Below are 26,399 nucleotides of genomic sequence, written 5' to 3' on the forward strand. Positions count from 1 at the left end.
GACTGCGTCTGCAGGCGAGGGTGCTTTCACCAGCCAGTCGTCTAGGTAGGGGAAGACTTGGTGGCCCAGTTGGCGCAGGAAGGCTGCTACTGGCGCAAGGCACTTCGTGAAGATACGTGGCGCGGACTTGAGGCCGAATGGCAGGACCTTGAACTGATAGGGACGGCCCGCCACCTCGAATCTTAGGAATTTCCGGTGACTTCTGAGGATGGGGATGTGGTAGTAGGTGTAGGAAGGTACATCCTGACTATGGTTGCCCCCAACTTTTTGCCCTGTGTTTTAGCTGGTTTTTGACATAGTCGACCTGGGATCCAGCCAATCAGGACCCCAGGCCTACTGCTCTCTCTGTAAAATGGATTCCATGTACCTTAGGTACATTTCCAATTGGTACTGGGCCACCTTATCAGACCCTGTAACTCAGGGCATAGGTGTACCCAGGGCCTACCAGGGGCTGAAGCATGTATTATGCCACCCCTGGCTGGCCTCCTAAATTTGACACAACTGGCTGCATGACAGCTGGGGCAAAGTCGTGTAATCACCCTTTGCTGTAGATATAGTATACCTATATCTAACCCTAAAATGGACACACAGATTCCTATCAGTCACTCCTATGGCAGGCCTTAACAATCCTGAAGGCAGAGTGCTTGGAATCGTGTGAGATGGTGCTCTGGCATGAGCTGAGCCCGTTTGCAGCTTGCGGAACCAAGTCCTAATAGCTGTTCCATGATAACGCATACCATATACTCTTAAGTGCATTATAATCCTCGCGGTTAAATGCTATCTTTGGTATTGCTTTATCAAAACATGTCGAGTAAGGTGTCATACGAATTGGAATACTAACCCCTCGCCAATTCTGGCGACGGGGTTAGCATTCCACCCTTCTAGAGGGACACGACATGTATGTAACTGTGAACCCCGGTTAAAGTTAAGCGAAGCCTCAGCTCCACAAAATGGATGCTGCCACCACAGACACGAGTCTGACCCCCTGCAGCTGGGAGTCCTTCCAGCGAGGGGAGCCTGGACAAAGGGTTTCCTGTCAGGGGCGGTGCTAGCACCGTCCCAGACATGGTTTTGTGTATCCTGGGTAGGCAGGGCTTTTCAGGAAGGTGACTGTTGAGTGGCACCCCGGTGCTCACTACGCATAGGCCGGTCAGAACCAGTTCCAGGGGCACACCAGCCCCTGGCCTGGGGAAAGTCCGGCATGGCAGAGGGGTGTAACCACCCCCCTCCTAGTCCCACCCATAGGCAGGACCTAGTCACCGGGTCAGCCCCCTTTTTTAGAATAAAGATGGGAGCGGGCCCCCTGTTCAAATTAGATCATCTTTGGAATCAAGACACGACTTTCTACGAAAGGACATCAAGATTTCTTCCTCAAGATTCTCCCTTGTGGCTAAGGAGTAGTCACCCTGCATCCGCAGGCACCATCCTAAGAACACTGCGGTCTGCTGCAAGTCCTTCATCACGAATCCGACGACCCAGCTCGACGAGACCCGGCTTCCCTGGCACCTCTGACCTCTACTCACCTCTACAGCAAAGCTGAGAACCGTGAGTGCGACGAGACCTCGAGGGACCGACGATCGCCAAGACTGCACGACTTCTTTGTAACAAGCCCACCGAGTCTTCCACTGGTGAGTGCTTTGGGGTCCGAGAAGCCCCAACCCTGAGCAGCTCCAGCACCGAAGATCAGCCCTCCAGCATCTCCACGATCTGCGCGGGGCCCTTCTGCTTTTGCGTGCTCACCGCGCTGTGTGGCTACTAGCCGGCTGGCTTGTGGCCTTCTTCACGACGCCCGACGACATCACTGCTGCTGGTCTGGTTGCTCCAGACTGGCCCTTGCTTCCTTCTTCAAGAGAGGCACCCCGGACCCTCCTGGTCCACTCCAGACGCCATTTTGAGTCCACCGCGTGGGCTTGAATTTGCCAAGGCTTTGTTGCCCAATCCTGGGTCCAGCGACGCCGACAGCTTCATCCATCGTGGGACAGCTCGCTCCTCCATCCTGGTCGCCGACAACGCCTCCTGGTCCGTGAGATCTGCGAGCCCAGCGTCACCCACTCACCTAGTCGAGGTGGCTACCATCCGGTGCCCTCCTGGTGCCCACTGACTACTGGCTAGTAGTCTCGAACTTGGTCCCCTCTGCTTTCAGGTGTCATCTTCCTTCGATCCAGGCTTGGATCCATCGAACTTTTTACACTGGTCGCCTGCCAGCAACTTCTTTCTTCCAGGCTCCTGGTCCGTCTACGAGGATTCCCGACGTCGTTTGAGACCTATGCAGCTGCAGCCCCTGGGCTAGGTAACTTCGGCATTTCGGTGCCCCAGCATAGCCTCACTATCCAAGGGTCAGGATCCACTTTCGTTTTCCTCCTACCAGGTCGGGTTCGCCCGAGAACACTAACTTTGTCATTACTAGCTACCATAGACTTTGTCCCGCATCTCGCGTGAGAGTGCACACACTGCACCCGAGTCCCCTGGGTCTCCTAGAAGTAATCTAACGATTCTATAGTCAAGTCCTAGCGATTCCAAAGCCTATTAGTACTGTACTTACCTGCTAGTAATTTCGCATTCCACTTTCAGAGTATATGGTTTTCCGTGCCCCTCGGGCATTTGTATATACTGTGCTAACTTAAGTATTTTCGTAAGAGTTTTGTTTTGTGCTTAGTACCCTGTCCTCATAAAGAGTACAGGGCTGTTGTGATTCTTAATAAATATCTTGTTTATTTTCATAACACTTGTGTGGTGTCCTTTCACTGGGTATTCAAGGGGTATATGTGTGGTAAACAGCTGGCTTAACACGCCCTCTCGAGTCTTTAGCCTTAGACTGCTCGTATCCATGCTACTAGGATAGCTGGTCTATAAGGTTGACTTACAACCAATCATCAATAAGGGTTGCTGGACTGATACATAGTGTTCACTAGAATAGTGAGCACTGCATATCAGGCCACCTTCTCACATTGGTGAGCAGCGGTTGGGATTTGAGCTTGCTGTTGTTTTACCACACGTATCCTAAGAATATCTTGTTGAAAGATCACATAAGTACTGTTAGGTACATATAACTTAGCTTAGAATACTCTGAGTTCTACTGAACCAGCTGTTGCAGCTCCTCAAGGCTTAGCACACATTGGCTGCAACTCTTAGCAAGGGATCAGTAGGCAAACACATAGTGTAGGTAGGTGCATCACTTACACCACACTAGAATCAGCATGTCAGACAAAGGAGGAAACTCTGAGTATCCCCTTGTGTCAGTGGACCCTCCACAGGTCACTTCTAAATATGCTGCTCTTAGCTTCCATGAGATGAGACAGGTGTGTACCCTCAGGAAGCTAAAACAGGGGTCTAACCCCACAACTTCCTTTCTGATTGGTCTCTTAGAGGCTTATGATACCAGTAGGGCTGGTAACCCAGACCCTTCTAATCCAGATGGGAGTTTGCCCTCCTTACAGGGACCCTTTGATAGCACTGACCATCCCCTCCAGGAAGCAGATGATGCTGAGGATGAGGATGAGGATCAGTTGTCAGGGGATGAGGCAGATAAGGGACAGGTAGAAGTCAGTAGACTAACCAGGTCCAACTTAAGCAGACATGAGCTTGGTACTGGGGGACCCCTGGGCCCACTCTCAGGTCAGCTTAACATTGGGAATGGACGAGCCAGATCTCTATCAAGAGGCTCTGGCAGATCCCTTCGAACCAATGGCTCTCTCAACTCTTCTCACAGAGGGATGTCTTCCCCTAAGAGGAGAGTGTATGAAGCTGAAGAAAGGGCAGTCAAACTGAGGATTGAAAGGGAAGAACTTGCCCTGGCCAAAGAGAGACTTGCCCTTGCTAGAGAGCAAGAATTATGTGGGCTACAGCCCACTGGTGGCAGCAATAAACCTAGCAATAGGGAAAGGAGTTTTGATACAAAGCACCTGAATAAGATAGTGCCCCCCTTTAAACAAGGGGATGACATCCACAAATGGATTACTGCTTTGGAGAGAGCCTGCACTGTGCAGGGTGTTCCCCAAAGTCAGTGGGCAGCTATCTTGTGGCTCTCCTTTGATGGTAAAGGTAGAGATAAGCTCCTCACTACAAGAGTGGAGGATGCTAACAATTACCAAATCTTGAAAAATACACTGGTTGATGGGTTTGGTTTAACCACTGAACAGTACAGGTTGATGTTCAGAGACACCCAGAAAACTCAGTCTCAAGATTGGACTGACTTTGTTGATTGTGCCACTAAGGCTTTTGAAGGCTGGCTACTGGGTAGTAAGGTTACTGATTTTAAAGGATTGTACAATCTAATTACGAGGGAGCAAATCTTAAATAATTGTCAGAACCAGTTATTACACCAGCACCTGGTAGACTCTGATCTGACCTCTCCACAGGAATTGGGTAAGAGGGCAGACAAATGGGTCAGAACCAGGGTCAGGCCTAAAAACCAGGGTGGTGACCAAAAGAAGGAATCAACCAAGCCTCAAGAGAAGGGTGGGGATAAATCCACAGAGAAGACTTCCCAAGGGCCCCAAAACTCCAACAAGGGTGGTGGGTCCCAGAACACTCCTTCAGAACAGAAGAAACCTTATTGCCATACCTGTAAACAGGTGGGCCATTACAAAAGTGATGCCAGTTGCCCTAAAAATGGCAATAAGGGAAATATGCCCCAGGTAATACTCCTAAACCTCCTGTTACCACTAGTGGTAATCCCCCGGGTGGTGGGAGTGCCCCCAAGAATGTGGTGGGCATTACTTTGGGCAATCAGGAGGACTATGGCCTAGCCAGGTCCCCTGACCACACTCTTGTCTGTGAGACTGGCATGGGGTTTGCCAACTTCACTACTGGACCCCACATTTTGGGGAAGTATAGACAAGAGGTCATAGTGAATGGTCAGAAAGTTGAGGCATTCAGAGACACAGGGGCCAGCATCACCATGGTGATTGACCATCTGGTCCCCTCTGCTCAACTGACCCCTGGTTTTACTTATCAGGTGACAGACATTCATGGAGTGAAGAGAAGGCATCCCATGGCAGTAGTCAAGCTCAGCTGGGGTAATGTCACAGGGCCCATGAGAGTGGCAGTGACAGATAACCTACCTGTAGATTGCTTACTGGGGATTGACCTGGAACTCTCAGCATGGGCTGAGGTGGAGCAAGAAACTCACTCCAGAATGATAGGCCTATCCAGACAGGTTAGTGGGGCAGTAATAGCTACAGCCCCAGTCCAAGCACCATTCCTCCCTGAAAAGGTTGGAAGGGCAGTGGTAGCCACTGCCCAGGCTCAGACAGACTTTCCAGAACAGGATAGGAGGGCTGTGACAGTCACAGCCCAAACACAAACTGAGTGCCCTCCTGAAAAGGTTGGCAAGGTTGAAATGGTCTCAGCCTCTACTCGAACAGATAGTGAGGTTGTGAAGCCTGAAACAATGGATCACTCCACTCAAACAGAGAGCATTGAGGAGGAAGAAGAGTCTTCCCCCTCCCAGACACTAGGTGAGAGCCAGCCTCCTCAGGGAACTGACTCTACCCCTGTTGAAGGAACTGCCCCAGAGGTAGTCAGGCCTAGCCTGGCAGAGCCCCTGATGGCAGTGGACCCTTCCCAGGTGGGACCCAGTCTGGAGCAGGTAACCTGCACCTCTCTACCCTGCCTCAGTCAGCCCAGGGCTGAAGGTCAGGGAGGCCAGTGGTGGACCCCAAAGGGCCCCCTGTCCAAAAGAACCCCTTAATCAGCAGATTAGGATCACTGAAGCTAGTAAACCTAGCCAAGTGAAAATAAAACAGACTCCTGAGGGATCCCCCTTAAAAGTAGTTAGGGACCTCCCACAGCTGGACACTGTTGGGCACAGCCAAACATGGGGCCTAAAAACCCCAGACCTGACCTGTCCCTCCAGTAAGCCAAACAGAGGGACTCAGCCTCCAGCTTTAGGTAGCCAGAGGCTGACCCTGAGAGCTCAGTGCATCTCAGCTAAAGAAAGAAAGGCACACCTGATGAATGGTGATTGGAGGAAGTTGAGCCCAAAGGTAGAGGAGCCTCACTTCAGTACTCCAACCCAGCATCAGCCTTCTTCTTTCCCAAGACACACCAAAGACAGAGATTCCCTATGGTGGAGACCCTCAGATACCCTTAGGGTGAGGGGTTGCCTAGTGGACCATGACACAGGGGGAAACCAAGCCAGAGCTGGTCCTTCCTTATATGGCCACTTAGGTAATAGAGGCTTACCTGGACAAGGATAGCCTTATCTCCTTTCGTTTGGGGGGGGGGGGTTGTGTAGGAAGGTACATCCTGACTATTGTTGCCCCCAACTTTTTGCCCTGTGTTTTAGCTGGTTTTTGACATAGTCGACCTGGGATCCTGCCAATCAGGACCCCAGGCCTACTGCTCTCTCTGTAAAATGGATTCCATGTACCTTAGGTACATTTCCAATTGGTACTGGGCCACCTTATCAGACCCTGTAACTCAGGGCATAGGTGTACCCAGGGCCTACCAGGGGCTGAAGCATGTATTATGCCACCCCTGGCTGGCCTCCTAAATTTGACACAACTGGCTGCATGACAGCTGGGGCAAAGTCGTGTAATCACCCTTTGCTGTAGATATAGTATACCTATATCTAACCCTAAAATGGACACACAGATTCCTATCAGTCACTCCTATGGCAGGCCTTAACAATCCTGAAGGCAGAGTGCTTGGAATCGTGTGAGATGGTGCTCTGGCATGAGCTGAGCCCGTTTGCAGCTTGCGGAACCAAGTCCTAATAGCTGTTCCATGATAACGCATACCATATACTCTTAAGTGCATTATAATCCTCGCGTTTAAATGCTATCTTTGGTATTGCTTTATCAAAACATGTCGAGTAAGGTGTCATACGAATTGGAATACTAACCCCTCGCCAATTCTGGCGACGGGGTTAGCATTCCACCCTTCTAGAGGGACACGACATGTATGTAACTGTGAACCCCGGTTAAAGTTAAGCGAAGCCTCAGCTCCACAAAATGGATGCTGCCACCACAGACACGAGTCTGACCCCCTGCAGCTGGGAGTCCTTCCAGCGAGGGGAGCCTGGACAAAGGGTTTCCTGTCAGGGGCGGTGCTAGCACCGTCCCAGACATGGTTTTGTGTATCCTGGGTAGGCAGGGCTTTTCAGGAAGGTGACTGCTGAGTGGCACCCCGGTGCTCACTACGCATAGGCCGGTCAGAACCAGTTCCAGGGGCACACCAGCCCCTGGCCTGGGGAAAGTCCGGCATGGCAGAGGGGTGTAACCACCCCCCTCCTAGTCCCACCCATAGGCAGGACCTAGTCACCGGGTCAGCCCCCTTTTTTAGAATAAAGATGGGAGCGGGCCCCCTGTTCAAATTAGATCATCTTTGGAATCAAGACACGACTTTCTACGAAAGGACATCAAGATTTCTTCCTCAAGATTCTCCCTTGTGGCTAAGGAGTAGTCACCCTGCATCCGCAGGCACCATCCTAAGAACACTGCGGTCTGCTGCAAGTCCTTCATCACGAATCCGACGACCCAGCTCGACGAGACCCGGCTTCCCTGGCACCTCTGACCTCTACTCACCTCTACAGCAAAGCTGAGAACCGTGAGTGCGACGAGACCTCGAGGGACCGACGATCGCCAAGACTGCACGACTTCTTTGTAACAAGCCCACCGAGTCTTCCACTGGTGAGTGCTTTGGGGTCCGAGAAGCCCCAACCCTGAGCAGCTCCAGCACCGAAGATCAGCCCTCCAGCATCTCCACGATCTGCGTGGGGCCCTTCTGCTTTTGCGTGCTCACCGCGCTGTGTGGCTACTAGCCGGCTGGCTTGTGGCCTTCTTCACGACGCCCGACGACATCACTGCTGCTGGTCTGGTTGCTCCAGACTGGCCCTTGCTTCCTTCTTCAAGAGAGGCACCCCGGACCCTCCTGGTCCACTCCAGACGCCATTTTGAGTCCACCGCGTGGGCTTGAATTTGCCAAGGCTTTGTTGCCCAATCCTGGGTCCAGCGACGCCGACAGCTTCATCCATCGTGGGACAGCTCGCTCCTCCATCCTGGTCGCCGACAACGCCTCCTGGTCCGTGAGATCTGCGAGCCCAGCGTCACCCACTCACCTAGTCGAGGTGGCTACCATCCGGTGCCCTCCTGGTGCCCACTGACTACTGGCTAGTAGTCTCGAACTTGGTCCCCTCTGCTTTCAGGTGTCATCTTCCTTCGATCCAGGCTTGGATCCATCGAACTTTTTACACTGGTCGCCTGCCAGCAACTTCTTTCTTCCAGGCTCCTGGTCCGTCTACGAGGATTCCCGACGTCGTTTGAGACCTATGCAGCTGCAGCCCCTGGGCTAGGTAACTTCGGCATTTCGGTGCCCCAGCATAGCCTCACTATCCAAGGGTCAGGATCCACTTTCGTTTTCCTCCTACCAGGTCGGGTTCGCCCGAGAACACTAACTTTGTCATTACTAGCTACCATAGACTTTGTCCCGCATCTCGCGTGAGAGTGCACACACTGCACCCGAGTCCCCTGGGTCTCCTAGAAGTAATCTAACGATTCTATAGTCAAGTCCTAGCGATTCCAAAGCCTATTAGTACTGTACTTACCTGCTAGTAATTTCGCATTCCACTTTCAGAGTATATGGTTTTCCGTGCCCCTCGGGCATTTGTATATACTGTGCTAACTTAAGTATTTTCGTAAGAGTTTTGTTTTGTGCTTAGTACCCTGTCCTCATAAAGAGTACAGGGCTGTTGTGATTCTTAATAAATATCTTGTTTATTTTCATAACACTTGTGTGGTGTCCTTTCACTGGGTATTCAAGGGGTATATGTGTGGTAAACAGCTGGCTTAACACGCCCTCTCGAGTCTTTAGCCTTAGACTGCTCGTATCCATGCTACTAGGATAGCTGGTCTATAAGGTTGACTTACAACCAATCATCAATAAGGGTTGCTGGACTGATACATAGTGTTCACTAGAATAGTGAGCACTGCATATCAGGCCACCTTCTCACAGTAGGCATCCTGGAGATCTAAGGATGTCATGAAATCTCCTCTTTCTAGAATGCCCAGAATTTCTTGAATTGTCACCATCCTGAACGATTGGCTCCGTAGGAAGGTGTTGAGTGCCCGGAGATCCAGGATGGGCCTCCACTTGTTCTCTTTTTGTTGTACCAGAAAGAAGTGAGAGTAGAATCCCTTCCCTTTTGAGGATGCCGGCACTCTTTCGATTGCCCCTTTCTGTAGCATTGTCGAAAGTTCCTTTAGAAGCTGGCGTGGGTGTTTGTGCGTCCGCCTGCGTGGGGGGGTATCGGGAGGGATGGAGGTGAATTCGAGAGAATGGCCGAATCGAATAATTTGAAGAACCCACCGGTCCGTGGTGAGGTATTGCCAATTGGTGAGGAAATGGGTCAGCTTTCCTCCAATTTGAAAGGATGGAGAGGGTGGTTGGACTGGCTGGAGTAATCGGTCACTGGCGGCCGCCAGCGCCCCTCTTGGTATTTTTACCTCTGTAGCTAGATCTTCCGAACGAAGATTGGCGGCCTTGTTGCTGTTTGTTTTGGTATTGGCCTTTGTGGTTGTATGAAAACGAGGACCTGTTTTGATAGGAGCCTCGATAGGAGGACTGACCTCTTGCTCTGTTGCCCCGAAAGGACTGGTTTCTGGACTGCAGAGTACCCAGTGCCCTTGCCGTGTCCGTGTCCTTTTTAATGGCCTGCAGTGCCTCGTCGATTTTTTCTCCAAACAGGTGTTGTCCGTCGAAGGGCATGTCCAGCACCTTCGATTGTACTTCCTGGCGGAATGATGTCGCTCTTAGCCATCCTTGGCGTCGTAGGACAGCAGCCCCCGCCAGTTGACGGAAGCCTGTCATGGCTGCGTCGATAGCACAGTCAATCAGTTCCGCTGCTGAAGACTGACCTTCCATTAGTAGCGCCTTCACCTCACCCTGAACTGCGTCAGGCAGCTCCTGTACGTAAGGGGCGATGTCCTCCCATAGCTGGCGATTGTAACGCCCCAACAAGGCAATGGAGTTTGCTACCTTGATGGTCATGGCCGATGTGGATGAGAAACGTTTCCCAATCGTGTCAAGTTTCCTGCCCTCCTTGTCCGGGGGGGCGGACAGTGGTGAGGAAGGGTTGCGGGAGTGTTTCTGGGCTGCCTGTGTCACCACTGAGTCTGGTTTGGGGTGACCATTGAGGCAAGCCGCTGCCGTAAGTGGTGCTCTGTATTTCTTGTCTAGGCGTGGAACAACCGCCGGTACAGAAGCAGGTGTTAGCATTAATTTCTTTCCTTGTTCCCACAGAAATTCAATAATTGGAATAGTTTTTGCGGATTTGTGAGTCTGCTCCTTAAAATCCAGTAAGAAACAGTCCGTTTCTGTCGATTCCACCGTCATATGGAATCTTTTCGCTGCTCTCTCCACAAGCTTGTGGAAGCCGGCAATGTCCACAGGTGGGGAGTCCGCATGACGCGGTTGTGGTGAAGCTGGGGATGATGCAACATATTCATCCTCTTCATCGTGGTCTGAGTGATCCTGGTCCGAGTGTTCCGAGTGTACCTCCTGGACCTCCCCGTCCTCTAGTTCCTCCACCTCCTCATCATCGTCCGAAGAGACCACCACCTGAGGCTGTACGTCATGGTGGGTTTGAGGGTGATGCGGAGGTTGTTTCGGGGCTGACACCTGAGCTTGGATGTTAGGTGACTGATCCCCCTTGTCCTGAGGCGCATGAACGTTAGGGGTATGACCGCCTCTGTTTGACTCTGGAAAGCGTTGCTTGTAGTCCTGTACAAGGAACCTTAAGTCATCAACAAGGGTTGAAGGCAAGCATATCATGGGGGTGACTTCCGTGCGGACACTAGTATGGATAGAGTGCTCCTGATAGGTGAAGTCGTCCTGCTCCTCGTCAGTGCTTTGGCATTTAATGTGCAGGACCGAGACCGAAGTTGCGGGATCCAGGTGGTCATCCTCTTCGGATTCTTCGCTTTGGAAGATTTCCTGAGGTGGTTGCTTCTCCACTTTGCTTGGAGACGTCGTTTCTGGGGTAATTTGTGGTTTGGTAGGCTTTGTAGACTGCACAACAGAGCCTGTCGTCGTCGAGGGAACCGTCGACGGCGGTAGCATGAGGGTCGATACTTCCACTAGTTTCGATTGTTTCCATGACTCTGGCATTGTCCCCTTCGACGACGAGCCCTCCGTCGACGGTGTCGTCGTCGAGTCTCTCGTCGACGGAGTCTTCGTCGACGGTGTCGTCGTCGAGTCCCTGGTCGACAGAGTCTTCGTCGACGGGGCCGTCGCTGACGACGAGCCCCTCGTCGACGGAGTCGTCGACGGAGTCGTCGACGAGGTCCTCGTCGACGGTGGAGTAGATGATGGGTTCTTGGTCGTCGACGACTGCGAAGTCGTCGTCGACGTCTTCGTCGACGGTGCTTTCGTGGACGACGTCCTCGTCGTCGATTCTCTCGTCGACACCTTGGTCGTCGACGGTGGGATGTTGGATAACTGCTTCGACGACGATGGGTTCGTCGACGATGGCGTCGTCGACGGTGTAGTTTTCGTCATCGACAAGGTCTTTGTCGTCGATGACGATTTTAGGCTAATAATTGAAGAAACAGGTCTACCTGAAGATGAGGAGGACGTAGTCGTCGTCGTCGAGGCTGAAGGCGACGAAGCCGACGTGGTAGACACTGTGGTCGTGACTGAGGTAGTCCTTTGAGCTTGTCTAGAGGACGGAGCAGGTTTCTTAAAGGTTTTATCCTCCTTAGCAGACACTGAAGATGTCGCAGATCTTGCCTCTGAAGACTTTTTGTGAGTCTTCGCAGGAGGAGTGTCTGAGGGGCCCGGGGAAGATACCCTAGGCCTCTTTTGAGAGACTGCTGATGCCCTGGAAGCACTACTCACGGAGGAGTCCAGGTGGTCTCTGTCCTTAAGCCTGTCCAGCCATATAAGAAGGCGACCTTCCCTGTCTCTCACAGTCTTTTTAGGAAAAGACCTACAGATCTTGCATTTGTCTGAGACATGGTCCGGGTAAAGGCAATACAAGCACAGGTCGTGCTGATCATCCACATGAATTCTCTTCTTGCTACAGGAAGAGCATGCCCTGAACAGGGCTTTCTTCTTCGAGTCAGACATGGAAAAAAGCAGTTGAAAGAACACACTTACTGCCAAGACAGTGTAGTGAAGTCTTCTTTGAAGAGTTGAGGGTTTAGAGAACACTTTCAAGAAAGTTTGATGAATTTTGAAGAATCCTGAGGAGAGCTCAGGCTGGAGACTCCCTAGCACAACGTGCGGTAGAAAATCTGAGGGACTGAGGCTCCTCCCAGGAAGGTTCTAGAGGGAGGTCGGAGCTGATTGGCTGACTGTAAGAGTTTGGTCCTTTTTACATAAGGACAAGGAAAGGCTACTAAGGGGAGGCCCTTAGACCCTTTTTCTCTATGTATGTCTATGGACATTACTTTTTTATTTACCGGAGGCTCCCGTCTCGACGACGGGGAATGATTCAGGCATGTGAATCTATGAAAGACACCCCTAATACTGGATAACTTCAAACCTTCCTAAACATCAGTAATCCTTCCATCTCTCATATCCAAACCTACAGTAACCGGTACTATTTTACATGCCATTCATACTTATGAAGAGTGCAGGTTATCTCATAGCTCATTCACAGTTACTCCATCAAAAAACAGACCACAAATCGCAAGTGCATTAACAGTCCTTGGCACTAGCTGCCTATGACCCAGTTACCTGCAGAGCTCCTTCACAGTGCTCACATCTATTATTCTGTAATGAAGGTGCTTCATGAACTGAGGCATGTACTTGTCCAGAAACTTCTTATCTGCATGCACAGAGTTCCCTATAAATAAAAAAAAGAATATTTATCAATATGTTCCAGTTACTGCCCGCATCAAACAAGATTAACATTCGGATTTGCAGTAAAAGGAAGGACCAGAACCATAAAAGCAAAACAGATGACTCATAGACACAATTGACGGCACCGTCTCTCCATGCATCCCACCAGAGGATCTCTTTCACTCCATGGTCTTGCCTCCTCATATCTTCAATCAATATCTGGGAATTAGCCATACTCCCTACCACCATGGACAGCTTAAAGAGGCACAGCTGATGTCTTTGCATGTGTCATGCTATCTAGACCACAATACCTCAGTGACGAGCCTTTCATCCTGAAACATGTACCATAGAAGAGGTTCACATATTGTCTGAGATGTGTCTTTATCCCATATTCCACCTATCATAATCAAAAGGCTGGTTTTCTACAGACGTTCTTATGTACCACTCACCACTTCCTGACCGCAGACATCCAATATATAGCATATCTGCTAGACATGCTTAACAAGTAAATGAACAGACAGTACAAAAGCATCATATTGCAGTAGACAGACCTTATGCATGCAGGCTTTCAACATCACTGGACATGAGAACCACTGCCACAACCCAGCATTGACAATGAAACGAGTTTAAGGCATAGTTGGGAAAAGGAAAAGTTTCCAACAATAAATTATTGGACTTTTTTACAGTCCAAAATTAATTACAATGAAACGTTTGTTCCACAGAAGTGTTGGATTCGTTTGCATAGGATTTATAAAACTTTTGGTAAAACATGGCATCTCTATACAGAGGTCAGAGTGGGATTTGTTGCAATAAAAAACTTCAATTGATTTGTATCAAAAATACAAAAAACTTCAAAGTGAACAGAGTACTAATTAACAGGGAACAGCATGTACACCAATGAATAACTGCAAGGTTGTACAAGTTAACATACAACTCCTACCTGCTAGTGGGCAAAGCCCGGGTCGTGTATGCTGCCGCACAAAGGACAAGAACTCATACTCGGCTTGCTGAAGTGCAACTTTACTCTCTCGCACTGCCTGGGTCAGACCGGACTGCATTAAAATGACAGGAAATTATTTACAACACTGGTGCATGAATACAGCAGTTAAAGCATACTAAACCAATTTATATTTATGTACCTTTTTTCTGGTAACAATAAGCATTAAGCATCAACTTTGAAAAAAAGAAAAGTAATGAATTTTACTTTTTTTTCAGAGGGTAATTTTTGTAAGTATCTTAGCTGTAACTGATCCACAAGAAAGTAAGACAACTCTGCACCAGCAGGTCAGATATTTGAATCCTGGTAAAGCGATACTCTCAAGATTGATAAAAATAAAGAGTATATCTCAGTTATATAAGCATGCAGGCTATTTGATGATCTTGAAAAAATTAAGCATGTGGTATATGCTACTTCACCCTACATTATGATCCCAAATATTGAACCAGCTTCTACCAATGCAGTCGGTTTTGCCTTGTACAACAGTCGCCCCAAAATCTGGCTACTCGCACACAGGAGATGCGTCTATGTCCGTAATGTACATTTCTAGGTCTACTCCAGTGAGCCAGGCACAAGAGCCGGGGTAAAGACTTTGATATTCCTGAGTCTCAAGCAATATGAGGCAAGCCAACAAGCCCTGGGAGCACACATGGAGAAAAGGCAGAGTTGAGCTCCTCTGCAGCAATGTCAGGGAGCAGCAGGGCAACAAAAGAGAAAAGCAGATCTTCCAAGTCAGCAATGCAAAGATAAGTACTTTAAGCAGCACAGCAATCCTTCTGACAAAGTGCAGTTATAGTTCCAGAAGTGTCTCCTTTTAGAGTGTCAGAGACCTAATACTTATACCCAACTGTGCCTTTGAGTGGGGCTGACTTCAAAGCAGGCCTTTGAAGTGCACAGGTCACCCTTTCATCTCAGCCCTGGCTCCAAACTATCAGTAGGGGGTAGAAACAATCGCAATGGACCGCACACCGCTAGCCCCTCCTCCGGATCGCCCCTAGGGACTCTGGTACATGGAGTTCTTGAGTGGTTTACCCCAGTGGGTGCAAGTAGGCACTTGTTGAACTGATGCTCTCTAGACCCGATACCTGTCCCGGGTTTTTGGATATCGCCCGAGACATGGCTCGGGTTTCGGGATAGCTTCCCTCATCAGTAGAGAAAATAGTTTAGGGTGGAAGAGAAGGCCGCCAAGTAACCGTCAAAGGCCTCGATGCCTGAACCGGCACGCAGGTGCGTCGTCCAGGAGCTCGTCAGCTCAAAGCTCAAGGGAGCCAATTGGTAGGAACAATCGCAATGGACCGCACACCGCTAGCCCCTCCTCCGGATCGCCCCTAGGGACTCTGGTACATGGAGTTCTTGAGTGGTTTACCCCAGTGGGTGCAAGTAGGCACTTGTTGAACTGATGCTCTCTAGACCCGATACCTGTCCCGGGTTTTTGGATATCGCCCGAGACATGGCTCGGGTTTCGGGATAACTTCCCTCATCAGTAGAGAAAATAGTTTAGGGTGGAAGAGAAGGCCGCCAAGTAACCGTCAAAGGCCTCGATGCCTGAACCGGCACGCAGGTGCGTCGTCCAGGAGCTCGTCAGCTCAAAGCTCAAGGGAGCCAATTGGTAGGAACAATCGCAATGGACCGCACACCGCTAGCCCCTCCTCCGGATCGCCCCTAGGGACTCTGGTACATGGAGTTCTTGAGTGGTTCACCCCAGTGGGTGCAAGTAGGTACTTGTTGAACTGATGATCTCTAGACCCGATACATGTCCCGGGTTTTTGGATATCGCCTGAGACATGGCTCGGGTTTCGGGATAACTTCCCTCATCAGTAGAGAAAATAGTTTGGGGTGGAAGAGAAGGCCGCCAAGCAACCGTCAAAGGCCTCGATGCCTGAACCGGCACGCAGGTGCGTCGTCCAGGAGCTCGTCAGCTCAAAGCTCAAGGGAGCCAATTGGTAGGAACAATCGCAATGGACCGCACACCGCTAGCCCCTCCTCCGGATCGCCCCTAGGGACTCTGGTACATGGAGTTCTTGAGTGGTTCACCCCAGTGGGTGCAAGTAGGTACTTGTTGAACTGATGATCTCTAGACCCGATACATGTCCCTGGTCTAGTAGGGGGTAATCGGCCTTTGTGTAGCTAACAAGACACTGCCTATTCAGGTGTAAGTTTCAGCTCCACTCTCTCTTCCAGCCCAGGAAGAGCTATCAGAATCCTTTTTAATCAGGAATTACAGCTCAAAAGAGTTTTAAGGAATTCCCAATGCTAGCCTATGAGAGGAGTAGGTCTCACTGTTGTGAAAAACAAAACTAGCAGTTTTTTCCAGGACATGTAAATCTTAAATGTACATTCCCTACCTTTTCGTTACACAGCACCCTGCCTGTAAGGCTACCTTGGGCCTACCAAGGCTCGAAAAATCATAACATTTCACTAGACCCGCAGGTCTAGTAACTTTAATAATCTACTCGACCTAACTGTAATGTACTTTAACCATGAACTGATTTCAAATGGTGTGATCGTAGGCAAATATTTTGCCATATGGAGCCGCCTTTTTCTTTTTGAACATACAAGAGAGCACCTTCAAATATGCAAGTTCACTATTTCTGCTGTACATAAAAACATTTATTAACTAGTCTAAATATTTGCTCCAAGTATAACAAGAATCAAGCCCATGTATAGGGTACACATGATTCCCGGCTTGCCTCTTAGGGCCAGATCTACAACCGTTTTTTTGCGGTTACAAATGAAAATTGGCCTGTTTGTGCCTGCAAAAAAAGGGTAGTGGTTTGTACAAACCCTATTTTGCAATTAGGTGACTTGCAAAATAGTGTTTGCGACTCGCTATTAGGAAGGGGCGTGTCAAGGGAGTCCCTTCCTAATAACGAGTCAGAATGGTATGCAATTAGGAAGTGGTCCCAAGGGGACCCATTCCCCTTTGTGAATGGGTGCAAAAAGATTTTTAAGAGCAGGCAGTGGTCCCAGGGACCGCTGATTGCCCTTGAAAAATAAAAATAAAAATTTCATTTTTTTCATAACTCATCCAGTTTCCTTTAAGGAAAACTGACAGCATTTAAAAAAATTGCATAATTGAAAAAACAATTCAATTAAGCCTTATTCGATTACTTGTTTTAAATAATCCTAAAAGCACAATGAGAACACATCATAAAACTCATTTTGGTTTAAAATTATTAGGTACAATCATAACACAATCACATGAAAAATAAGACTGATCTCTTAGACATGCACCAGGAAATTTCACATCATGATGGATTTTCTACATTTACATTTTTTTTTAAAGAATACAGTAACAGAAGTTATAACTAGTTCATTTTCTAATAATTGTAGGGCCAGTAGCGCGGGAGGACATTGTCTAAGCCCAAGTAATCTTATAATTGGGAGAATCCATCTTCTTTGATCAGAATGAAGCCTACAGAAGAAAACAACATGCAGGGTTGTCTGGGAAGATATATCATCATATGGGCATTTACTTAACTGTCTCGATGAATCTTTCAGTTCAAGGAAACTAATCGTTCTATGAATATTACATAATCTAAAAAGCACTAACCGGAATCTATCATAATCCACTGTAACAACCCTAATATAAGGCTGCATATTAAAAGAAGTCAGGTTAAGTTGATTCGCTTGAACTGTAGATTTTGCCATTTCTGTGATATTTCTATTTTCCTCCAAAAAGTGCAAACAAGCCCATTTAAGATCTTTCCTAGACACAGGATACAGGGTGGTAGGGTCGTTAAAATATTCTGGGTGGGCTAAGTTAGATGTAAATTTCTTGAAAAATCAAACACCAAAATGGGGCTCTGCTGTACTCAGCTGGCCAACATCCCAGTATTTGCAGGCCATTCCCAATAGGTCGTAAATTGCGACCTACCTCATGAATATTAACGAGGCAGGTCCCTTGCGACCCATTTGAGTAATGCAAAGTGTCTCAGACACTTGTACAGTCCATTTTGCTAGTCACAAAATGTCGCAATTTGCGCCTTGCAAAATGGAATGGTCGTACATTTGGCCCTTAGTTCGCTAATAGCACTGTCATCTGGGCAGAAGCAATAATATTTCCCAGTTCATGTTTAAAGACGTACTTTTCATAAATATATTAGTAAAGCATGATGTGGTAGTGCACTGCCATTTACACATAGCATGTTTTCCATTGAAATGGCCACAACCCTTTCCCACTAACCTGTAGCTTCACTGATAATAGAGCACAATGTTTGGAAATTGGGTTTCAGCAAAAATATTTAAAATTTGCACATCACCAAGTAAAGTGTTTTAAATAGTTTTGAGCATATAAAAATATTTTTTTCACTGCAGAATTACACAAATATGTATTCATAACTAATTAAATATACTTGGACTTTTTGAACAGTTCACTTAGCTATTTCAGTGTTGTATTAGAACACCTGGCATCTTACAGCCTTTTATTTCACATGCTTTACACAGTAGTTCCTAACATAGTTCACTTTTTAAAGTCCTCTAACTTCAGTCACAGAAAAATAAAAATAGAAAGACAAACTGACTTTTGACCTGTCTCTGAAAGCCACAAAAGTGACACATCAAGATTTAAAGGCATCTTTATAGCTCTATTGCTCTTTCACTTTGTGAGCAATAAAGATGCCTTTAAGTCAAGTAATCTTGTCAAATTTGCTTAACTTTCAGAGACAGAGGTCAAAATTCAGATTGTCTTCCAGAGAAGTTAGATGATTTTCAGCTTGCCAGAAAGGGTGAGTAGTCCTTAAAAATAGCTCTCCATAATTTGGATTTTTCGAGCCCTGCCAACCTTAGGGTGACCTATGCGTAATAAAGAGGAACCTTAAGGTTTGGCAAGTGGTTTTAAATGCAAAGTTGAAGTGGCAGTAAATTGCACACACAGGCCTGAGACAGGTTTGAAAGGTTACTTGTGTGGGTGGCACAATCAGTGCTGCAGGCCTACTCGTAGCATTTAGAGGACATGCTGTGGGCATATGGGATACCACTTTACAAGGGACTTACAAGTGAACTAAACATGTCAATTGAGTTAAACCAAGGTCACCATCTTTTTAGGGGTGAAGCACGTGCACTTTGAGTACTTAACCACTACTAACCAGTGCTAGAGTCCTAAGGCCAAAGAAAAGATACAGCAAAAAAAGGAGGTAGCAGGCTAAAGGTTTGAGGAAGACCGTCCTAAGGATGACAGGTCCAACATGGCTCTTTAAAGTTCCTGGACGCAAAGGCTGCAGTCTTAGATCGGATATGTTAATATCAACTTGGCTCTGAACAGAACCCTAGCCAATTTGGCTAGCGTCTACTGAGGTAAAAGTCTCAACTAATAATTGCCGGGATTATGTAACTTATCGTTTAAGCATCACTCACATTTTTCATTGCTTCCTCCTTCCACTGTCTAAGTATGCTTGTTAGGCATGTAAATATGATACGAACATGCACAGCAAGTTAGGGGCAGTTCTCATTACTATCCTGTCCTTGTGGATTTGAATGTATGGTTCCTGCACTGTTTGTGTCAGAAGCTTGTTCACTCTGCACAGAGATGTTATGGCTTTTAGGATATCAGTTTTTAGGTCGAGCATGTAGCAGTGCGCAAGCGCTGCTCTGGCGAGACTTCTTGTAGGGGCTTCAGAAAGCTCACCACACGCTTGTGTGTGTGTTTTGGGTTTTCGTAGGCTATTGGGCTTCGCGTGCGTCTTTTTAAGAAAAACAGCATGCAATTCGGCAAAGGCGGGTGCATGTCCCGCCTTTGCTCCGCCCATAGCCTATTGCTTGCGGTTACCCGCACAGGGCACATCTGTTTTGCATTATCGTGCACCGATGCATGCGCGATAATGCAAAACAGACGTCTCGCTATAACACGCGCACACCACTCGCGTGCTTGCTTTTTCTTTTTTCCATTTCAAGCACTGTCTACATCCAGGCCGAATTCCATGTACCTCACACAGGCGGGTACTGTCTGCAGCCTCCGAAGGAGTCTCGTGCACATGCTGAGTGTGGGATTTTGTGGCATGAGATGGAAAGTGTAAAATGAAGCACATGCACTGTCTCAGCGAGCGGCCTAAATATAAAGTATTGCCACATACAGGTTCAAGCTGCTACTCCTTCAGTCCCGTGATGAAAGCGTTGTTTATAATTTCAGCGCGGCTGCACGGATGTAATCGACTGGCCTCATGGCACTATGTACATGGCATGTACTAAATATTACAATCCAGATGCTCCAAGTTGGAGCGTCTGGATTGTAATACTTAGTGGTGAAAGCTACAGTTCGTAATTGTTGCAGGTTTCCTTCTGAAGTCTTTGCTACCTTCCGTGATGCATTGCAGGCGCACAAGGAAAGATAGTTCACAGGGTTAATGTGCCCACCGCAGTTTGTGTTATTTGAAAGTACTATACCCCACTGTTTGTTTAGCATATTGATACTCTTTCCGTGGAGCCGGCGCCAAGGCGGCTGGCAGGGTGTAGTGTCGCCAACAGGACTAGGATGGGCTGCAAATTGGGGCATCTCACAAATGTAATATTTATTGCTAGGAGCTACACTTTCTGGTTCTAGCGGGTTTTGTTATAAGGTGTTTGGCTATATTTTGTGATGCATTGCAAGCGCATAAAACAAAATAGCTCAAACGGTTAACATGCCCACCAAAATCTCTGTAATGTAAAAGTACCATGACAATTTCAGCGCGGCTGCCAGGGTTTAGAGTCGGTAATAGGATCAGGATCAGCTAATTGGTTTCATTTTTTGGGATGAACACTTCTCATGTTGTTGGTATTCTTTATATGGCCTCAGGAGCCATGCTGCAAAACACAAGTGTTTTTGGTTCTGGGATATCCACTTTGCAAGATTCTACACCTATTTTAGATTCAGTGAAGAATCTGCAAGTTTAGCTCCCATTCATAAGAGGCATTGGCTTGCCTGCTTAGTTGGTTTTCCTATGTGGTCTTCGGAACTGGTAGGTGGATATGCTATTTTGCATCACCCATATCCTTATCTACTGTGCCAGGCTGGATAGCACCTGTGATCTTGTATTCCCCCCCACCTGTTTGTTGAGGTAGAGCATGGTAGTAGTGTTATCCGTTTGCATTCGTATCACCTTCCCTTTGACTTGCAATTGGAAAGTCTTGGAAACACGGTCTTAAGCTCCAGGATATTCATGTTTTCCACTATGCCCTCCTAGCGCCACAGGCCCCTGATGTTCAGAGGTTCATGTGTATGAGAGGTTGCTGGTGGTAAGCAAACAACCTTATTCTCCTTTGTGGAGCGCTCTCCCCCTGAATTACCCTCACTACTGTTGTTCGCTATGGACTTTGCAGTATGGATAAGTTACTTACCTGTAATCCTAGTTCTCTTCCAGGGGTATCCTTATCAAAGTCATAAACACTAAATATTCCCGCCCATGTGCGGGACCTCGGAAACAATATAAAAATATATATGTAAAAAACACATATATATCTCGCTCCGTTTATATGTACGTATATATATCATTTTTCGCACACCAATGCAGCCCCAAAACCAAGGCTAGATAATGTAAACCCTTATATATGTACAGCAATTAGTAAGGAACAAAAAACACATTAGGTCAAATAGTCCTTGAACTTTGTCTTTTAATGAGTAAAACCACTCATAAATCACCTGTGGAACCTTCGACGCCGATCCCAACCCCGAAGGAGAGCAAGTCGGGACATCTCTCGACGTCTACCGCGTCCTCAGCTTTTTCTGTCTCTTTGGAGACCTACCTCTCTCAGAAAGTCCATAAATTCGAATTCTTTCTCTATCCTTGAGAGTTCTCCTTGACAAGGACTTGCAATGATCACAATTTCCTGCAGAATGCCTGTCAGGAAGACAGCGGATACACACAGGATGTGCATCAGTCCTAGCCCTTTTCTTCCCACAGGAAGGGCAGGGGTCAAAAAGCGAAGGCATTTTGACAAAAAATTACCCTTTTTTGAACTCAAAAAAGGAAGCACTATCTATCTAAGACATAAAACCGTCGAGTGAATACAAAAATTGAAGTAAATCACCAAGAATTTCTGACAAAGTCAAAAAAAGGTGGGAGCTGTTTGAACAGGGTCCTGAGAAAAGGAGTCGGAAAGAACAACTGACCTAACTGTCACCCCTGAGGCATGATGGGAAGCCTGGGGTCATGGCTGCCCTAAAGGCACGGTGCCAGGTTTTAGCTGAAAATGCTTTTATTTTCTGTGTTATTGATTCTCAATGCTGCCTATGGCTGACAAGGTCTTTTATGAGCAATTTTCAGGATTTATGAGTGGTTTTACTCATTAAAACACAAAGTTCAAGGACTATTTGACCTAATGTGTTTTTTGTTCCTTACTAATTGCTGTACATATATAAGTGTACATATATAAGTGTTTACATTGTCTAGCCTCGGTTTTGGGGCTGCATTGGTGTGAGAAAAATGATATATGTACGTACATATATACGGAGCGAGATATGTGTTTTTTACATATATATTTTTATATTGTTTCCGGGGTCCCGCACATGGGCGGGAATATTCAGTGCTTATGACTATTCATGAGGATCCCCTGGAAGAGAACGTTGTCCTTCTTCATCCTTTGAAGTGACTAGTTTACTGCAGTTCCGAAGCGTCTCAAGTGAAGGGCATGTTCCCGACACCATTAGCGAGGCATGCTTCTTCAGCAAAGTTCTGGTGCAGAGCACTGCTGGCTGGGTCTGCGTCTCCCAAAGCAGACTTAATGTAGGTGCTGGCTGTTGTATTCTCCTTGCGGATGATGGATTTCCCCCTATTTTGGTATAGCTCATTTTCGAGCTGTGGAAACAATGATGGAGTTGGCAGCCACTGAACACCTTATGTACACCCAAAGTCATTGTGTGAATCATCGTTTATACTGGTTGTCAAAGCATGGAGTAATAGACTTTGTTGTAGCTGGTTCTTTGAAGGCTTTCTCTTCTTTTATCTAACACGTGAAAACATCAGCTGAACTGGCTCTTTCACTGCAAGGGCAGTATGGTGTCCAGGAAGAATATGATTTTCCTTGTCGCTCCTCTAGCTTGGTACTGTAGGTGTCTACCACCTGCTTGACTACTTCATTGCACACTGATGCCGTCTGATGGCAGGGGCCTTGAAGTTTATGTCTATACGCACCTATAGTGAATTGGTGTTAAATCCTGCCAGACTTCCGAGATACAGGCCCTTGACCATCACCTACTGGATAGAGTTTTTATTTTAAGTTGTCTTCGAAGTCTGTGGCTTTCTCTTGCTTTTCCCCCGACAGCTCTAGCCTTGCCTATAATTCAAGATTTGGTTTTTCGGGGTTGACTGGGACTGCTTTTTTCTTTGAGGGGCGCAGAAAGATCATGTATCCCTTTAAGCAATCATTAGACTCCTTATTCTGTATTAATGGCTCCATTTTGGCCTTGCAAGGTCTTTTCCTTCTTTTGACATTGGAACCTTTATTTTCAATGTCTACTACAGGAGCCTTATTTTCCAGCCCAAAGCTTCCCCCTCGTGGGTAGATCTCACTCCAGTGCTCTTGACTGCCTAACGGAGGTGAGGCCGGTTCTGAGGGCTTACCTCCTACGATTCCACAAGTGGCAGACTTTAAGGTTATCCTACTACTCAAACTTGTTCTGGCAGAATCAGAATGGAGAGTGTGCCATGCCCCAAAAGCATTCTCCAGGCTAAGTGATTCTCTTTGCTGTCCTAGGTTTTTCTTCAGTTCCCTCCATTTTTAATTCTATTTTCCAAACCAAAAAAACACCTTCCTCTTCTAATGTTCGTCTGGGACTGCATTCAGACTTAAACAACAGAGTAAAAATAAAAAAATCTAAGGTTTGCAACCACGCAATGGAGCTTTGTGGGTGTAGGTATTCTAGAAGGAACGCAGCACCAAATGGTCAACAACTACATCCATTCAGGACAAACAAGAGAGAAAAAACAGATCCAAGCCCAAACCGAACTACTAGATGGCAGGAAAATGCGCAGCACGTGAATACAGATTCAAACCAGAATACTTGTTTTTTCTAAAACAAAATACATTAAGACAAGGTCATTTTCATCTGCTTCTAAGGACTATATTGTTATATAGGGAGGAAAAAAAACTTTAAGCCTTCTATTCCATGGCCCCTTCTCCCAAACAGCAGGTTCGTTTTTATTCATCTCATATCGCCTTTATGGTACTTTCAGTTTTGTATGCCCAGGTCATCAAAGATTAACAATAATATGCACACCAATGTTCCGGTAGGTAAACAGAATTTGAAGTACACACTGAAGTCCCTTCATTTAGTCAATCGTTCTTAGGGCTCTTACTTTGGAAGTTCAAGTGACATCTTTGTTCCTCCTCCATGTATTTCAGCACTGGGTTGCAACAATTTGGAAAGCTGTCTTGTTCTTTGGAGACATGTACTATTAACCATTATGCCGCCATGGTATTCCTGATTGTCCGGCACAAAGTGCGTTATGTTGGACTGATTTATTGTTTCTGTATCCTGGAAACTGTCAATTTAGCTATAAGTAGCAATTGATATATCAACTTTCAGTTCCTAATTGGGGTTTCTTCACAATCCAAGCTACATAAAGTTTAATACGGTTATATGTGATGTGGGTGTGCTGGAATGAGAATTCACATTATGTCTTTAACTGCTGCTGGTATGCATTTCACTTACAATTCTATTTTTGGACACTTTCACCAAATTTGAACTGACAAGCCATTCCCTCTCCACTATTGAATGAGCCAAGAAACATTTTATGGCTTTAGAGCCAGCTACTCAACCGAGACAACTCTCCTCAGAGTATCAGAAATGTTATGACAGCGTCTGGTTTCTGGGAACACCGTGGCTCTTATACTGCTCGATGTGAGTGCTGAATTTGACATGGTGTCCTACACTGTGCTAATTAACTCCCTGCAGTCTCTCAGCATTTCTGGCTCAGCACTAGGCAGGCTTCCATCCTTTTTAGCTAAACAGACATTCCAAGTCTTCATCTAGAGCCACCTCTAAAACCTACTCCTCTTCTTATGGGGTACCCCAAGGTTCCATCCTAAGTCCTTCTGTTCAATGTGTATGTAAAACCTTTGGCGACAATTGCAGAGGAGGCTGGGTTATCCCTTTTTTCTTTTCGCGGACGATACCCAGAGCATCTTTTCCCTTTCTACGGAAAGGATGTCTGGCCCTTCAGTTCTTCAGACTGGTTTGAGTAATATTGCATCCTGGATGCAAGCCAATTTACTTAAACTAAATGGAGAAAAAACTGAAGTCCTAATTTTGGGTAAAAATAAAAATCTCTGGGGACCCCAGCATTGGCCGAGTGAAATGGGTGCCTTACCCCAGCTCACAAATCACGTCCGTAATTTGGGAGTCATCATCGATGACAAACTATCTATGAAGCAGCAGGCTGTGAAGGTAGCAGCTACTTGTTTCACCATTTTAAAATGGTTGAAAAAAATATTCTGGATGCTCCCGGCCCCTACTCAAAAGACTGTAGTCCAGGCGCTTGTGACCTCTAGAATGGACTACAGAAACATCCTTTATTTGGGGGCAAACAAGGATGTTACACGGAGGCTCCAGGAGGTACAAAACTCTGCTGCCAGGCTGCTTTGCCAGACTCCTAAAACATCTCCCACTTCCAGTGTCTTGAGAGATCTACATTGGCATAAGGTTGAAAACCGTGCTAAGTTTAAACCCCTGAGTTACATGTATAAAATCAAGGTTGGCTCTGTCCCTAAATACATGCAAGACCTAGTCCACCCTTACCAACCTTCTCGTCTACTACGATCGACTACTCAGGGAAAATTCTTAGTGCCCAGGATTAAACTTACAAGAATGGGAGGTCATTCATTTGCTTACCTTGGCCCATCCATCTGGAATTCTCTTTCCATTGCACTTCGAAATGAAACTTCATACATGAAGTTTTGCAAACTTTAAAAACTTGGTTGTTCAACCAATAATTCATTATTCATCTGTATTTTTTCTTTTTCTTTCTTTTCTCCTCCTTCAGGCTTGGCGCTGGAACAACCCTTGTTGGGTAGTTGTGCACATAACATGGGATTTATCCAGTGTGAGGTAATCCCGTGTTTACCTTCAAGGCAGATTACCTGTGCAGGACAACCAGCTATTTTTGCAGATTTCCCTTTATAAGGTCTCCTACTTTCCCTTATGGAAATCCAATACGATCCTGGTCTATCTGGCCATTTAATTCCAAGATTTATCCTGTTGCGATGTGTTCAGGAATTTTTAGGGGAAGGGGGGGGGGGGGCTCAACAGTTTGTGCCAATTGTGGTTAGATGTTTTTCCCTGGATGTTAAGGTCTGTGCACTGATTCCTTAACTGATGGTTGGAGGACTCAGTGGCACACTTGTTGATATCTAAACATTTAATAATTTGGGCAGGTATCGGTTCGTTTACAATCAAGAAATTATCCAAATGTCATCATTTGAGAACTCATCTGATAACACCCCACAATCCCCTTTCCTCTAGCTCTGGTGACATGTTTGTGCTGGAGCAAGGGTAAAATCTGGGATGTGTAAGAAAGGTATCCATGGGAATGGGGAACTTGTAATGTTCAACATAACAGCTTCTAGTCCCACACACTCAATGTACTAATGAGATCACAGTTTAAATAGCTGTTCTGTAGTCTATGTTTACTGGTAGGCCACA

At 46.8% G+C, this 26,399-nt stretch overlaps 1 protein-coding gene across 1 annotated transcript in view; it reads right to left on the bottom strand.

Moving 5' to 3' along the window:
* Nucleotides 1–26,399, bottom strand: part of LOC147732720 (oligoribonuclease, mitochondrial-like) — a 241,253-nt gene that overhangs the window by 69,177 nt on the left and 145,677 nt on the right. The window contains exons 4-5 of the mRNA XM_086957277.1: nucleotides 13,727–13,838; nucleotides 12,682–12,790 (exon numbers count right to left, since the gene is read on the bottom strand). Coding sequence (XP_086813403.1) covers nucleotides 12,682–12,790; nucleotides 13,727–13,838 — 221 coding nt within the window. The remainder of the gene's footprint in view (nucleotides 1–12,681; nucleotides 12,791–13,726; nucleotides 13,839–26,399) is intronic.

The sequence above is a fragment of the Lissotriton vulgaris genome, chromosome 2_1 (genome assembly GCF_964263255.1).
Source record: "Lissotriton vulgaris chromosome 2_1, aLisVul1.2, whole genome shotgun sequence".
NCBI lineage: Eukaryota > Metazoa > Chordata > Amphibia > Caudata > Salamandridae > Lissotriton > Lissotriton vulgaris.